This window comes from Melanerpes formicivorus, unplaced genomic scaffold (genome assembly GCF_026170545.1).
Source record: "Melanerpes formicivorus ecotype bairdi unplaced genomic scaffold, bMelFor1.0.p_v2 SCAF_280, whole genome shotgun sequence".
NCBI lineage: Eukaryota > Metazoa > Chordata > Aves > Piciformes > Picidae > Melanerpes > Melanerpes formicivorus.
In genome coordinates, this window is record NW_027142632.1 from 217,930 (window position 1) to 235,098 (window position 17,169).

Genomic DNA, 17,169 nt, shown 5'->3' on the forward strand with positions numbered 1-17,169 from the left:
CATCAGCCAAGGCAGGCTCATTTTCAGGCAGCAGACCTTGACAAAGAATTGGTGGATGCTGTCCCCACAACAAACCACACTCCCACATCCTTTTTGACCAGTCCTCACGCTCTGACTGCTAACCCCTCTCATCACCTGATTGAATCACAAAATGCCAAAGACAACCCAGGGCTGCCAGGGCGCTTCCCACTTGTCTCAACACACTTTCCAATGAGCTCAGTACCACCACCTATAACCACCCAAGAGCGCAAGAGCAGTGCTGCTCTGCCAGGGTCACCTAGGACACCAAGGTATCCAACCAGGGCTACATGTAAACAAACACAGCCAATCAAGTTTAGGCTCACCAAGTGAGACAAGCACCAAGACAGCCAATCAAGTTTAAGCTAGCATACCAAGCACACCTATCAACAGTTAGCCTTGAAGACCAACGTAGCCAATCAACATTAACCTAGCACATCAACACAGCCAATCAATGTTAACCTGGAACACCAACACAGCCCATCAATGTGAACCTAGCACACCAACACAGCCCATCGATGTTAACCGAGCACACCAGCACAGCCCATCAATGTTAACCTAGCACAACAGCACAGCCAATCAAGGTTAACCTGGCACACCAACACAGCCCATTAATGTTAACCCAGCACACCAACACAGCCAATCAATGTTAACCTAGCACACCAGCACAGCCAATCAAGGTTAACAACAGGTTAGGGAAGTACAGTGGAATGAAAGCTGCAAGAATGATGGACTGGAGTTGTGTTTCCCTTACATGTACGAGAACAGCTGATTAAACAAACAGCTGACAATCTGACCTGACTCAGAGCCAAGGAATCCCCCCTAATGCATCCTGATCCTTCCCACTCCCAAAGCCACAACAGGCCTAAAAGGGGGGCTCAGCTTCAATGACAAAGAGGGAGGAAACATCTCCACAATGCAAGCTCTTCCATTATTACCACACCTGAAAGACCCCTTCACACAGCTCCATGTCAGTCCCTGCCTCCCAGCTGTGAGTAGCCAAGAGCACAGCAAAGCTCTCTGCACAAAACCAGTTTCCTCCTACTGTCTCCTCAAGGAACCTCAGTGCTCCAGACCACTCCATGCCACTAACTCCCACCAAGCCACGAGCAAGAACTGAATGCAGTAACCCATGACTGACACACGAGCCTCCTCTCTTGCAGCACTGGCCTCTTGAGGAGACATGAAGATGTGCTCTAGGAAGCACTGGCTCCAGCAAAGGCCTAGCCAAAATGCTGGCAATGCACTGCTGTGAGGTGATGGGGTCCTAATTTTCGGCACATCTGCCAGAAGCACTCTTGCCAATCCTGCAAGTCCTGGAAGACAGCTTGGATGAGGCCTTGGGAAAGTTGGCCTAGTACAAGGGCTCCCCTGCCTATGGCAGCATCTTGACAGCTTGATGACCTTCAGGGTCCCTTCGAAGCCAAACCATTCTCTCAGCCTTTTTTCTAGGAACTGCTAAATGCTGAGGCACTTGGGAGAGCAGACAGCATCAGCATTAACTCCTGACCTTCCCTTTCATCACATCTTGATCCATTAAGAAAACACCAATGATCACCAGGTGAACATTGATGGACATCCAGTTACTTGGTTCAATAGCCACTGCAGAGAACTCAAGGAGGTTTTCCACAGCAGCTACCAGCACCTAGAAACCAAAGGCTGCTGCTGCAGGAGAAACTAGCAACCCCGACTCACCCACCCCACATACAGAAAAGAGTTTGGGTTTCCTCCTGATTTGGTCTAAACAGAAGTTTGAGAACAAACCTGTGGCTTGGAGCAGCAAGCAATGTTGGTGGCTTTTCAACAACCTCATCTGGCTACAAAAACAAAGAGGAGAAAGGGAGCAAATGGTTAGCTGAAGGATGCCAGCACAACAGAACAAGGTGTTTCAAGGCAGATCTGTCGGAACAGTGTAAAAACTGTCTGCAACTCACTTGGTCTTCACTGCTCTCTTCGCTGTCACTTAGGTGCACCTCCTTGCCAATCATACTGAAAGACAACCAGAAGACAGGCATCAGCCAAGGCAGGCTCATTTTCAGGCAGCAGACCTTGACAAAGAATTGGTGGATGCTGTCCCCACAACAAACCACACTCCCACATCCTTTTTGACCAGTCCTCACGCTCTGACTGCTAACCCCTCTCATTACCTGATTGAAACACAAAATGCCAAAGACAACCCAGGGCTGCCTGGGCGCTTCCCACTTGTCTCAACACACTTTCCAATGAGCTCAGCACCACCACCTATAACCACCCAAGAGTGCAAGAGCAGTGCTGCTCTGCCAGGGTCACCTAGGACACCAAGGTATCCAACCAGGGCTACGTGTAAACAAACACAGCCAATCAAGTTTAGGCTCACCAAGTGAGACAAGCACCAAGACAGCCAATCAAATTTAAGCTAGCATACCAACCACGCCCATCAACAGTTAACCTTGAAGACCAACGCAGCCAATCAACGTTAACCTGGCACACCAACACAGCCAATCAACGTTAACCTGGCACACCAACACAGCCCATCAATGTTAACCTAGCACACCAACACAGCCAAGCAAGGTTACCAACAGGTTAGGGATGTATGGTGGGGTGGGAGCTCTAAGAATCATGGACTGGAGATTTATTTCCCTTACAAGTAAGAGAACAGCTGATCAAAACATCTCCCACATCTTCTTTTCAATCTGACATCACTCTGGGTAATTCAGAAATGGCCTCTTTCACCTCAGCTGCTGGCCAATGTGTGAAAACTATTACAACTCCTGAGCTTGACTTGAGGAGCAAAGAACAACAGTAACATTTTAAAGAAATCATACTTATGCAAGGGCAGACAAAGACAGATTGCCCCAAACCAGTTTTCAACTAATTGGGAGGTAGCTCCTGTTTAAGGAAAAACAATCAGCTTGAATCGTGGGCCAAGACTCTAGAAGGAAGAGGGCCCCAGGCAGCCAGGTTAATATGCAAACATCACAGACACTGACCTGATTCAGAGCCAAGGAATCCCCCCTAATTCATCCTGATCCTTCCCACTCCCAAAGCCACAACAGGCCTAAAAGGGGGGCTCAGCTTCAATGACAAAGAGGGAGGAAACATCTCCACAATTCAAGCTCTTCCATTATTACCACACCTGAAAGACCCCTTCACACAGCTCCATGTCAGTCCCTGCCTCTCAGCTGCGAGTAGCCAAGAGCACAGCAAAGCTCTCTGCACAAAACCAGTTTGCTCATACTGTCTCCTCAAGGAACCTCAGTGCTCCAGACCACTCCAAGCCACTAACTCCCACCAAGCCACAAGCAAGAACTGAATGCAGTAGCCCATGACTGACACACGAGCCTCCTCTCTAGGAGTACTGGCCTCTTGAGGACTCATGAAGATGTGCTCTAGGAAGCACTGGCTCCAGCAAAGGCCTAGCCAAAATGCTGGCAATGCACTGCTGTGAGGTGATGGGGTCATAAGTTTCGGCACATCTGCCAGAAACACTTTTGCCCATCCTGGAAGTCTTGGAAGACAGCTTGGATGAGGCCTTGAGAAAGTTGGCCTAGCACGAGGGCTCCTATGGCAGCATCTTTACAACTAGATGATCTTCAGGGTCCCTTCCAACTCCAGGGGTCAGTACTGGGTCCAGTCTTCTTCAAGATCATCATCAATTACCTGGGTGAGGGGACAGTTTGTACTCTCCACAAGTTTGCTGGTGATATGCAGCTTGGAGGACTGGCTGACAAGGTGCTAGGCAGGGACTATTCAATGAGTCCTGAACAGAGTGGAGAGCTGGGGAAAGAAGAACCTCATGAGGTTCAAGAAGAGTAAGTTTAGAGCCCTGCACCTGTGGAGGAATAACAGCATGTCTTAGGGGTTGACCTGCCAGAAAGCAGCTCCATGGAGAAGGACCTGGGGGTCAAGAAGTTATCCGTGGGGCAGCAACATGCCCTGGGGGCCAAGAAAGCCAATGGGCTCCTGGGGTGCACTAGGAAGATTGGTGCCAGTAGGTAAAGGGAGGTTCTCTTCCTTCTCTGCTCTGCCCTAGTGTGACCACATTTGGAGTAGAGTGTCCAGTTCTTAAGCTGCCCAGTTGAAGAGGGACAGACGTATACTAGAGGGAGTCTGTTGCAGTTTGAGCTGGGTGCCCCCCTGCAATGTTTACTTCCTGTGTCCAGAAGTCCAGCCCAGAGGGGTGGACACAGGAAATTATGTAGTATTTCATACCACAATCCTTTGCACCACTGTAAGATCCAGTGCGGAGTCTCTTTTCTTCCTCCTCCGTCAGCCGATAACTGTGGGAGATGTCTCCTGGCTTTGGGCCTGGCTAGGCCCAAGGCCACGGGGGGATGGGCAGTCTCAGATCTGGCCAGCTGAGACTAGCCTAGCAATGGGAGGGGGAAGAAGGAGCCCTGGGGGTCTCGGGTATACCCTCAGGTAGGGATGGGATCTCTCTGGGTCTGCTTTGGGGATTTTTCTTTGTCACTGTGCTTTTGCTTTTCTGTAAAAGTTCACTGCTTTCTATTTAAACTTTCCATCACTTTTGCAATCCGTTTGTCTGAGTGTTTATTGTTGCCAGGGGTGGGGAAGGGGGCTGCCTCAACCCAGCACAGAGTCCAGTGAAGGGCTCTGAGTATGATTAAGGGAGTGGAATGTCTGTCTTAGGAGGAAAGGCTGAGACACCTGTGCCTCTTCAGTCCAGAGAGGCGAAGGCTGAGAGGGGATCTTGATAATGTTTCCAACTATCTGCAGGGTGGCTGTCAAGAAGGGGACACTCTCCTTTCAGTGGTACCCTGTGATAGCATGAGGGACCTGGAACACAGCAAGTTCCACTCCAACGTCTGGAAGAAAGTTCTTTCCTGTGAGCTTGCCAGAGCCCTGCACCAGGCTGCTGAGAGGTTGTGGAGCCTCCTTCTCCAGAGGCTTTCAGCACCCTTAGAGATATGTTCCTGTGTGACCTGCCCTAAATGATCCTGCTTTGGAGAAGGGGTTGGACTTGAATACACTATCAGGGAGGCATCCCTTAGCTGCCATACAGTCTCTCTCTGTGCAAGGACAGAGACAGAACTCTTATCAGTGTTTTACTAAGCACTGCTTGACTTTTACTTCCTTTCTGGCAAAAAGTCACTGCTCCGTGATGCTTACAACTCAGGCACGCACACAAAATCACAAGAGACATGGCAAAGGCAGGGAAAAATAGAGGGATGTTGCCATTGCAGCACTGCACAGTACAACAGCAAGGTAATTCAGGTTACGAAGCACATCTTCCATCGCATACAAACATGAGGACATTAGTCTTCTATTCCACACGTGACTGGCTCCACAGTGCCTGAGGTACAGCTTGTACACTTAACTCTGCTCATTACTTGCAAAGATGCTCATACAGTAAAAGAAAGTCAGTGATTGCTTTCCAGTTGAGCACCACTGGAAACACAAACTTTAGAATCAAAAACCCATCAGCTGCAGAAAAAAAAATATGCATTTGGCATAACAAGAGACACTGTGGGCTTATTTGAGAGTTAAAACATACAACAAAGGGGAATTAAAGCAGCCTAATACAAAACCTAGTACAAAAATGTATTCCCCTTGAGGAAAAAAAAAGGATCTGCATGACCTCTTTGATCTTTCCTTTACCATTTGAATCTCTGTCTTCAGAACTTTCTATTATTTGGCAGTTTCACTCTCCTGTCTTAGGTGTGAATGTCCAGGAAGCAGGAACGTTCCTCTTTTCAGAAGCAGATTTGGCCACAAGAACTCTCTCTCCTTCATTTTCTGTCCCAGACTTCCTTTCATCCCCATTTTCCTCTTGTTCTTCATGGACTTTTTCATTTTCTTCTGCAGAATACTTCTGCATGGACTCCGCTTCAACAATCCATGTTAGAAACATCTTTCGGCTCAGGCTTCCTCACTTTCTACTTCACTTTGGTCTTCTGGAACTTCATTTAGTTCATTTAACTGAATTGCTGCAATACTTGAAGACGTCTATGTTTCCTTCTATATTTCCTTCTTGACATATCTAGGAAGAGATACCAGAGAAAGTAAACCAAAACATTCTGAAAACAGTTCTTCCTGTTCGTTAATAAACACTTCTCTTATCTAAAGCATGAGGAGAAAAGGCATTTCAGATCTAAGGCCACACACGTTCATATTGTAATCCAAAAGATGAGTACCTGAATAAATGAAACTGAATAATTGTCTGGATAAGACAAACTGCAAAAAGAGATCCTTTTGGCCTTAAAAGGCTAGATTTTTCACAAGCCAGCATAGCAAATTAAAATATCTCCTCTAAGGAATACTTCTAGAGTTAAAGCTCAATGAAGGAACAATGTACATCCTTAACTCCACCATCATATTGGAAACCCTAGGAACTCACAGCATCCCTTTGGACCAGCGTTTGCAATTTCTTAATTTACAGACCTAAGAGGGCACAAGTGGGAGATTCTTACCTGCATCTAATACTCTTGCATTTAATACTCCTTCATCCCAGCCCTGGTCCAGCCACACCGAGCTCTCTGCAGGTGGGTCAGGCAGTGGTGGTGGCAGCGGAAGAATTTTCATTATTATAGGGAAAAGGATGTGTATGTTCACGCTGCCTACTTGCAGGACCTTAAGCTGCTCTGTCACTGACCTCTGATTGAAGTCCTAAAATGTCTCCTTGAATAGCTCTTCCAGTATATTTCATTAAGAGGAATTGCCTAGCACATGCCTTACTCCTCAAGCATCTGCCACTTCACAGCTTAAGTACATAGCAAACTGCTGGCCAAGCTGTCAGCCCATGGCTTGGACGGGAGCACACTGCGATGGGTTAGGAACTGGCTGGAGGGCCGAGCCCAGAGAGTGGTGGTGAATGGTGCCACATCCAGCTGGCAGCCAGTCACTAGTGGTGTGCCCCAAGGATCAGTGCTGGGCCCTGTGCTCTTTAACATCTTTATTGATGATCTGGATGAGGGCATTGAGTCCATCATCAGTAAATTTGCTGACGACACCAAGCTGGGGGCAAGAGTTGATCTGCTGGAGGGTAGAGAGGCTCTGCAGAGAGACCTGGACAGGCTGGACAGATGGGCAGAATCCAACGGCATGAGATTTAACACATCCAAATGCCGGGTTCTGCACATTGGCCACAACAACCCCATGCAGTGCTACAGGCTGGGGTCAGAGTGGCTGAAGAGCAGCCAGGCAGAGCGGGACCTGGGGGTGCTGGTTGATGGTAGGATGAACATGAGCCTGCAGTGTGCCCAGGCAGCCAAGAAGGCCAATGGCATCCTGGCCTGCATCAAGAACAGTGTGGCCAGCAGGAGCAGGGAGATCATTCTGCCCCTGTACACTGCACTGGTTAGGCCACACCTCGAGTACTGTGTCCAGTTCTGGGCCCCTCAGTTTAGGAAGGATGTTGACTTGCTGGAACGAGTCCAGAGAAGAGCAACAAAGTTGGTGAGGGGTTTGGAACACAAGCCCTATGAGGAGAGGCTGAGGGAGCTGGGGCTGCTTAGCCTGGAGAAGAGGAGACTCAGGGGTGACCTTATCACTCTCTACAACTACCTGAAGGGAGGTTGTAGACAGGCTGATGATGGTCTCTTCTCCCAGGCACCCAGTACCAGAACAAGAGGACACAGTCTCAGGCTGCGCCAGGGGAGGTTCAGGTTGGATGTGACGAAGAAGTTCTATACAGAAAGAGTGATTGCCCATTGGAATGGGTTGCCCGGGGAGGTGGTGGAGTCGCCGTCGTTGAGGGTGTTCAGAAGGAGACTTGGTGGGGTGCTTGGTGCCATGGGTTAGCTGTTTGGGTGGGTTGGATTGGTTGATGGGTTGGACACGATGATCTTGAAGGTCTCTTCCAACCTGGTTTGGTTTATTCTAATAAAGTTTATTCTAATAAGGTTTACAGACTGCATAATATAAGAAGTGTTTCCATCACTGTTGTGTCTCCCACTTTTTCACTTCACCACTTCAAAGATTTTCCAGAGCCCTCATCTGCTTCTTCACCTATTTTCAGTGGTTCCCTTTTGAGAATAAAACATGCAACATTTTCACTGCCTCTGGCACTGTTTGGACTCCACATCCCTGCTCTCCATTTTCCCCTCCATCAGCAATGTGTTCTCTGAAGAACATCAAACATGCCAGAGCTGCTGAGGATTACATCTAAATTCATTGAGCACTGTGCCCCACAACCCTCCCTGCTAGGTAACTGGAAATGAAAGACAGCAGAGACTTCTTGTGCAGAGACCAGCACGTGCAAGCGAAGGATCTTCTGTTGCTTGCTGCTGTCAGGAAGCCCTCTGGGTGCTCTACGACTTAACAGGAGATCTAACATTGTCTTCTGACAGAGCTGTGCTGGTCCCAGTATGCAGTGCATCTTGCAAAACTGTATCAAGGAGTCCTAGAAACTGCACTCTAAAACCACAGCAACTGCTCTGAGATCTGCCCTACAGGTAGAACTGATGAGCAATCACTGTAGAAACTGGGGTGACAGCCTCCAGGGTGGGCACCTTTTCACACAATCACAGAATTAACTAGGCTGGAAAAGACCTTTGAGATCATCAAGTCCAACCTATCACCCAACACCATCTAAGCAACTAAACCCTGGCTCTAGGGACAGTGACTCCACCCCCTCACTGGGCAGCCCATTCCAACGGCCAACCACTCTGTGAAGGATTTCTTCCTAAAATCCAGCCTAAACCTCCCCAATGCAGCTTGAGACTGTGTCCTCTCCTTCTGTTTTCATGAAGAACAGCTACAATTCAGAGTCACTATTGAAGGCATGGCGTCAATAAGGCAGCAGGTTTAAGAGAGAGGTCCTCAATCTGCTCCTCCTGGCATTGGTAACTGCTGAAAAGCAAAGCTCAAATTGTACCATTGAAATAAACTGGGTTTACATAATTTATGTAAAGTCACAATCAGCTTAGGAATGCTTGGAGATGCTTTGTTTGCAGGTTACTGACAGTGGCAGTGTAGAGCTGAAAAAGGAAAGGAGTAGAGGTTAAGGCCTGGACAGAATTGGAGGTCTCCTCTACCCCAGTACATGGAAGAATGCATGCCTCTGGACCTAGCTGAGAGAAATGTAGCACAAGTTGAGTGTTACACTGAGACACTGAAAGTAACTCCTTGGGAAAAGAGCCCGCGTGTCCTATGTGTCAGCACTTCGACTAGGTCTAATCCATACAAGGATACCTTGGTCCGGCAGGTGAGCTGAACATCTCACCAGCTACCACCCTAGCGCCAGGACCAGCAGCCCCAAGAGAAAGTGTCCCCCTTCATATATCTCACTGCCTGGAGATCATTAGGCAAACTGTCAACAAATGCATTCACACACTTTTCAAGACCCTTGTGGGAGAGAGGAGAGAATTCATTCAGGGAAAGCCTCACACACACACGCAGCCCTCTCACACTGGCTCAGGCTACAGTATCGTGGGAACTAGGCCTCTCCCAAGACCATAAATGACAAGGTGGTGACCATGCAGGCTCCCATGCTACAGCTGGCTTGGAATCAAACAGCAGCATCTCAGAAAGAGAGACCTTTTGACAGCAATCAAGGAGCTGTTACAAAATGAAGTGTTCACAGGAAGGCCTCAAGCTGCACTTTATGCCAAGATAGCACAAAACAGATCTTGAGGGCGTCTGTTACAGGGCAGGGAAAGCACTGCAAATACAGAAATGTGCTACAGTCACTCCTTGCCCTCCCTTTGCACAGTCCACTCAAACAGCTTAGTGCTTTACAAGGAAGAACAGGATAAAGCACAGTCTGCTCTGACAGTCCTGCAGCCAAGATGCAAGAGTGTGAGGGGAATGGCACAAACCAGCGGAAACCACCTGAACTCAGAGAATCACTAAGAGTTGAGGCAGGGGAAAGGAAAGTTTGGCTCTGGGTAGGAATCAGGCTGGGATGAATAGGAACTTGCAAACTGGCTGATGCTCCCAGCAAATGCAAGTTGCCACGTCTCACAGACTCATTTCACAACTAAGTGTGCAAATTAGAATGCTCACACTGGCTGTTTGCAAAAGGCAAATAGTCTGGGAGTGAATCAAATCAGGTTTTCAGTCCTTGGAAAGCAGCTGTTCACGAGATGCTGAGAGCATAGGAAGCCCTGCCCTAACTGAGAGCTGTGCTCCTGATGGGGGTAGTGCTCCTGCACACTCCCACACCACTGGGCCTTGGAGAGAGGTGCAGCCTGCAAACGTCACAAATACAAGTGTGGAACAGGAGTTCAGGGGCAGAAGTAACCCACAGAATGTTTAAGGATGTTGCTAGGTCATGTAGGATAAAAACTAGAGAGGCAAAAGCGCATTTAGAGCTTAGACAAGCCTCTGCTGTGAAGGACAACACAAAATCCTTCTATAATATAGCAATAGCAAGAGGAGGGGCAAGAACAACCTCCACTCCTTGGTGGACAGAGATGGAAACATGCTAAAAAAGGATGAGGAAAAGGCAGAGGTGCTTAACAGCTTCTTTGCCTCAAATTTTATTAACAGGACAGGTTGTCTTCCAGACAACTGGCCTCCTGAGCTGGGAGATGGAGGCAGGGAGCAGTATAGTTCACCTGTGACCCAGGAGGAAGTAGTTAAGAGACCTGCTGAGCCACTTGGATCCCCACAAGTCCACAGGACTGGATGGGATCTATCCATCCTAGGGTGCTGAGAGAGCTGGCCGATGAGCTGGCCAAGCTGCTCTCCATCATTTTTCAACAGTCCTGGCACACTGGAGAGCTCCCAGATGACTGGAAGCTGCCCAACGTGATGCCCATCCACAAGAAGGGCCGGCTGGATGAGCCAGGGAATTACAGGCCTGTCAGCCTGACCTCAGTGCCAGGCAAGATTATGGAACAGGTCGTCTTGAGTGCAATCACACAGCACTTGCAGGATGGTCAAGGGATCAGGCCCAGCCAGCATGGATTTAGGAAGGACAGGTCCTGCCTGGCCAACCTGATCTCCTTCTATGATCAGGTGAACTGCCTGGTGGATGTAGGGAAGGCTGGGGACGCAGTCTATCTGGATTTCAGCAAGGCCTTTGACACCGTCCCCCACAGCAAACTCCTGGCCAAGCTGTCAGCCCGTGGCTTGGACAGCAGCACTCTGCATTGGGTGAGGAACTGGCTAGAGGGCTGAGCCCAGAGAGTGGTGGTGAATGGTGCCACATCCAGCTGGCAGCCAGTCACTAGTGGTGTCCCCCAGAGATCAGTGCTGGGCCCCATCCTGTTTAATGTCTTCTTTGATGATCTGGAGGAGGCGATCATCAGTCGGTCATCAGTAAATTTGCAGATGACACCAAGTTTGGAGCAGAGGAGCAGACGTTGATCAGTTAGAGGGTAGGAGGCCTCTCCAGAGAGACCTTGACTGGCTGGCCAGATGGGTGGAGTCCAACATGACGGCATTCAACAAGTCCAAGTGGGGGTGCCGTACTTTGGCCACAACAACCCCATGCAGCTCTACAGGCTGGGGTCAGAGTGCCTGCAGAGCTGCCAAACAGAGAGGGACCTGGGGGTACTGATTGACAGCTGACTGAACACGAGCCAGCAATGTGCCCAGGTGGCCAAGAAGGACAACGGCATCCTGGCCTGTATCAAGAATAGTGTGGCCAGCAGGAGCAGGGAAGTCATTCTGCCCCTGTACTTAGCACTGGTTAGGCCACACCTTGAGTCCTGTGTCCAGTTCTGGGCCCCTCAATTTAAGAAGGACATTGAGACTCTCAAATGTGTCCAGAGAAAGGCAACGAGGCTGGGGAGAGGCCTCGAGCACAAGCCCTACGTGGAGAGGCTGAGGGAGCTGGGATTGTTTAGCCTGGAGAAGAGGAGATGCAGGGGAGACCTTATTGCTGTCAACAACTACCTGAAAGGTGGTTGTTGCCAGGAGGGGGTTGGTCTCTTCTCCCAGACAAGCAGCACCAGAACAAGAGGACACAGTCTTAAGCTGTGCCAGGGGAAGTTTAGGCTCGAGGTGAGGAGAAGGGTCTTCACAGAGAGAGTTGTTGGCCATTGGAATGGGCTGCCGAGGGGCGGTGGTGGAGTCACCGTCCCTAGAGGTGTTCAAGAAGGGACTGGACATGGCACTTGGGGCCATGCTTTAGTAGTCATGAGGTGTTGGGTGACAGGTTGGACTTGATGGTCTTTGAGGTCTTTTCCAACCTTATTGATTCTACGATTCTATGAAAATAGAAACTTGGGGAGGCAAGCACAAACGGTTCTTTAACAGTCAACGCTCGTGTTCTGCACCAGAGATGATAAAGCAGCTTTTTTGCCTGTGTGCTTCTTTCCTCTTTCCTTTAAGGAACTTTCATGCACTGGTTCTCCTTAGCTGATGGAAATCTTTCCCCATCAAAGCTTCCCAACATCTCCTTTGGCTGGGGCTGTTTTGCTGCCACACAGCAAAGGAATGTCTCCTGAGTTCAGGAGCACACTCCAAGGGTTTGGCATTTGGCATTTCCTCACCAAAGGTTCCTTGTGCCAAAGTTGTCCGAGCACGCCAGAGGAAAAAGACAATCCATTAAACCCACTTCAATTGAAGCACTTCTCATGGTTCAGAGGTTGAACTTGTACAATAAATGAGCAACTTCTTTGAACATGAAAGCAAAAAACTAGGATAGCTGCACTCTCCTAAAGAGACACAAGTTTCTAGAAAAGTTTCTTCACACAGGATTCCAATTTCTGACTCCACACATTTTGTCTGCTTCTAAACACAATTGATTTGATCTTGAAGGGACTCCCTAGTCTCACAGAGGCAGACACCAAGGTGGCTACTCTATGCTATGCCAACTGCAGGTGCAATTTTTCACCTGGGGATCTCTTTCAGTAGGCACAAGTCAAGCCCTAAAATATTCATTACGTGATGGAGAGGGATATGAGCACCCCAGGTTGGACACTAGAATGCAGTGAATCCACGGGTGAGCATTCGGTCTCTCTACTACATTTGGGACCCCTAACCAATCTGCAAACCTGGCTCTGTGGCACAAAACTACTTGTGGGCCTTTATCAAGACTTCTTAAATGGATATTAGTAATGTCAGCAACAAAAGATTAAGAATCTCCTCCATCACACACTAGTGCTATCACAGCTTCTCAGGTCAAGCATAAAGTCCAATTGGTGTTCTTTGACCTGGGATAAACTTCAAGTCCAGAACTCTCAGGGCCCAAATTCCTTCAGTGACACACAAGAGCTGTGAGCTGGCTGGCAAGAAGACATAACCCAGTGGGCTGCATTCCCTGGCTGCAGGAGCACAGCAGGTCAGTGGGACAGGCTTACTTTTATCTTCAAGATAGCTGGTAGGATGGCTTCAGATCATCTCCGACTTGCAGTTTCTGCAGAAAACAACCTTCTACTCCCCATGTAGGAATACATTCAGTTGTCTGTCTGACACTGGGCCATGTTTCTAGGTTTTTCAGACTCAAAGATCACCTTGCTGTGCTTTGATTTCACAAGACCATTTAAAAACACTGACCTATGAAACACTATAATTGTTATTGGACTGCAGGAAATATTCCCAGGCCAATACATGCTAAAACCAAAATTGATTCCACCTGACTGATAGCTAAATTCACCATAAAACTCTTTTTGAGTCCAGTACCAGCTCTTCTCAACGACATTTGTCAGCCCAGTGAGTTTAAATTCAGATCTGAACTGAAAAAGTTAACCATCAAGTTCAAGGTACTTAAACACTTTAGTATCCTATCTAAGAGACAGTGAGACAGACTTCCCTAAAGCTAATCTTGACCTCTTTCTTAGCTTTCTCACACATTGGACATGCTTTTCTTTCTTAAAAAGTTGTACCAAAAGGTATTTTACAAATTCCCCACAGCTTCCCCTGCAGCAATACTATTCCACACCACCAGAACATGAAGAGATTGGCAAAAATGGTTGACTGGTTCCACAGCAGCTGGGTTCTCAGCTGAGGTAAATACACATTTTAAGGGGTGTGTGTGTGTGTGTGTGTCTGTACACGCTGCCTCCAAACATCTATTAAAGGATAACAAACTCTCCTGATTCTGTGGATTCAGGTTTTACCTGTAAGAAAAGTAGGAAAAAGGACAAGAAAGACAACAGCCCCAAGCCTTCCAGAGCCAGCACAAATAAGTCAGTCCAAATGCTGCTTGCCACATTATTCAGTATCAGTATCACTAAGGTTGGAAGAGACCTCAAAGATCAGCAAGTCCAACCTGTCACCACAGACCTCATGACTAGAGTAGGGAGGACACTACTGCCCACTGCAGGCTTGAACTCACGCCCTTCTCATTAAGGGTCTTATGCACTACCATCTGAGCCACATCTGCCTTCAGCACCAATCAATTGCTAATCAACTGAATCTAGGACACAGATGTGGTGGTTTAAGCCTTAACTGGAGTTGAATCTACCAACAAATAATCTGGAGTCAGTTTGGAAGTAGGAGAAGTAAAGTTTTAAACAATATCTATATAGAGCAATAGCAAGGGGGATTTAACAGGTTAAGGAATAAGGATGAATAGGAGAATATGCCAAACCAAATGTAGATGGCCTTTTATCTCCCCCGATGTATGTGGATTTCAGTCCTTTAGAGAAGCATGGATGCAGCAGGGAGAAGTTCAGGCCTGACCACGTGACAGAACCAGGAGGCCAGCAGCAGCAGTGTCCCTTCCAACAGGCAAAGCAGGGGCAAAGAGCAAAGATGGCTGCCACAGCCTCCCCTTTATAGTCTTGCTGGATGGGAAGGGGGAGCAGAACAGAGCAATTTAGACCCTGCGGACCCCTCCTCCCAGGAGGGAGAAGCCACGTCCACCTGGATCAAGTTTCTTTTGTTGCCTCCTAGGGGAGGCAGGGCTCTCGCAGCCCAGCCCCAGGATAGTGTAACCCAGCACAACAGGCCTGGTACACAGTCCATGTTTTGCAGTTTTGTCATAAGAAATGGCAAGTGCATGTAGAAATGAATGTAGAATGTAGAGGTATGGCAAGCAGTGTGCAAAGCAGTAGTACTGGATGAGAGAATATGGTAGGAAAGAAGAATGAGGCAGAAGGTAAAGAAGAACTGGAAGACACCAGCACTGCTGAGTTAAAAATGTTTAAGAAGTACAAGAGGGTAAAAGCAAACAGAAAAGAGAAAGAGAGGAAAAAGGAAGAAGAGAAGGAGACTGAGGAGGAAGTACAGGAGAAAAAGTCTCCAGCCCCGAGACAAATGAATCTGAAGGCTGCACAGTGAAAACTTGGACAAGCAGAAGTGCCTGAGGAAAGCATTAGACAACTAAAGGAAAGGAATAAAGAAAAATAAAAGCAACAAACAAGGAGAAGCAAGGGACTGAGGAATGGGTTGGGAAGGTAGCCCTTGTTTTCAGTAACCCAGCTATTATTCCACACACAAATGAGCTACCAAGGTACAACCAAACCCAATCTCCTACAGGACATGATCTGACCCTAACTGCAATTTGAAACCACATCAAGGCAAGATTGTTAACCCTAAGCCTTGCCTAGGTTTACCTTCAGACAACTCTGGGAAAAAAAGTGCCAATACAGCTCCATTATGGGAGAGCACAAAATGAATAGCTCAAGTGTTTACCTAACTCTTGTATACTCTTATTTTTCTCCATGATAGAAAGAGCAGCAGATGCACATTCAAGTGTAGACAGACAGTTGTTTGTTGGCTGGGTATCAATTACATCATGACTCGAAAGGTTTGGTTTCAGCTGCACCTGAAAAATAGAAAACTCAAATCAATAGGACACTGTAGCAAACAAGCACTTTCTTCCCTATGCTAAGCAAAACACCGCCCCTTCCCCTCGCTGGTCAGCTGCCTTCTTTCCTTTTTGCCCTACTGCCTCCCACAGCCAATCGCCTTATGCTGCTCTCAGTGTAATACCATCGAACCTGTGAGCCACCAGCAGAGACAAGAACTGCAAACAGGTACAGCAAATACAACTCTTTGTGAGAGAAAGACTGACTGAAATTTCAGCAACCAATTGCAGTTGCCATAGAGATCCTATCACAAAAGTAAAACTGTTCACCTATGCCTCTTTTATTGCACACTCAAAACACACACACACACGATCCTGTACAATGGAGAAATCACTCTACAGGCACTGACATCATTCACCTTGTGTGGCAATGCCTCCAAAACCCCAGAGGCCCCAACAGAGCTCTATTGTTTTCTTCTACCTCTTTTAAGGATAGCGAGAAGGTATTCTCAATGGCAAAAGGGTCTCCTCCCCCTTTCCAGAGCTGTGAAAGAGGCAGAGAAAGTGCATCCTGCTCAGGCAATTGTAGTGCAAGGCCCTTTCCCGTTGCTCAAGGGAAGTCCTCCACTGGAGGGGGTGGCCCAGAAAGCCACTGTGAGGAAATGGTATGCCTGTTTGGAGGGAATTGCACCGCCCCTGCCTCTAAGAGAGGGCCCTACTAAAGTGTCCAAACTCCAGCAGCCCGTAAATCCAGACACAACCTGATTGGGTCAGCCATGCAAGCCATCTCCAACTGACGCAGCTCCAGAGGTGACCGCAGACCCCGACACACAGAGGGAGTGTGTGGTTCACAGATGCATCCTCCCAAAGGGTGGCAAAACAGTGGCACTACAAGGCCACAGCTCTGGAGATTGCCACAGGCAAGACTGTAACCAAAGAGGGTGCAGGTAGCGCACAAGTGGGAGAACTGCCTGCACTTCTGTTGGCTGTAAAGAATGGTGCTGAAGCCATCTCCACAGATTCAGATGCCACATTTAAAGGGGTCTCTGAGTGGATTTGTCAGTGGGAGGTGAGTCAGTGGGAGATCAACCACACCAAGGTGTGGAGGGCTGAAGACTGGCAAAGACTCTCAGAAACAGGCTGATCAAGACCCACCCAAGTGGGATGAGTCAAATGACATTCCAAGAAAGAAAGCCCTGATGCAAATTGGAAACTGCAAGCTGACTCCTTGGCACAAATCCATGTGGTGAGTAATGAGGGGAAAGACTGGGAGAGGTCGGCTGAGCAGCTCCACATCCAAAGAGGCCACTCAGGCAAAGCTGATCTCTACTAGGAGTGCAGGTCACTGGATGGCTGGGTTCCATGTCAGCATGTGAAACTGTTATTTCAGCTTGTCCATGTTTTGATTGGGAGTACATTAATGAGGCAGGAATTATAAAAATATAGTTATTTTTATTTCCTGAAAGCCCTGCCCCAGAATCATGTACACAACTGGTTACATCTTTCTTATTTACAGGTTCTGTTGGGTTCTACAAGGATGCTTATGGGCAACTTTGGTACCATTC

At 48.1% G+C, this 17,169-nt stretch overlaps 1 protein-coding gene across 1 annotated transcript in view; it reads right to left on the reverse strand.

Annotated features, from left to right (window-relative positions):
• The window catches only part of LOC137458805 (muscle M-line assembly protein unc-89-like), a 42,957-nt gene extending 26,373 nt beyond the window's left edge, over positions 1-16,584 (reverse strand). Inside the window, exons 1-4 of the mRNA XM_068170075.1 lie at positions 15,490-16,584; positions 5,617-5,998; positions 1,953-2,007; positions 1,783-1,835 (exon numbers count right to left, since the gene is read on the reverse strand). Of these exons, the coding sequence (XP_068026176.1) occupies positions 1,783-1,835; positions 1,953-2,006 (107 nt within the window). The 5' untranslated portion in view covers position 2,007; positions 5,617-5,998; positions 15,490-16,584. The remainder of the gene's footprint in view (positions 1-1,782; positions 1,836-1,952; positions 2,008-5,616; positions 5,999-15,489) is intronic.
• Between the last annotated feature and the right edge of the window lie 585 nt (positions 16,585-17,169).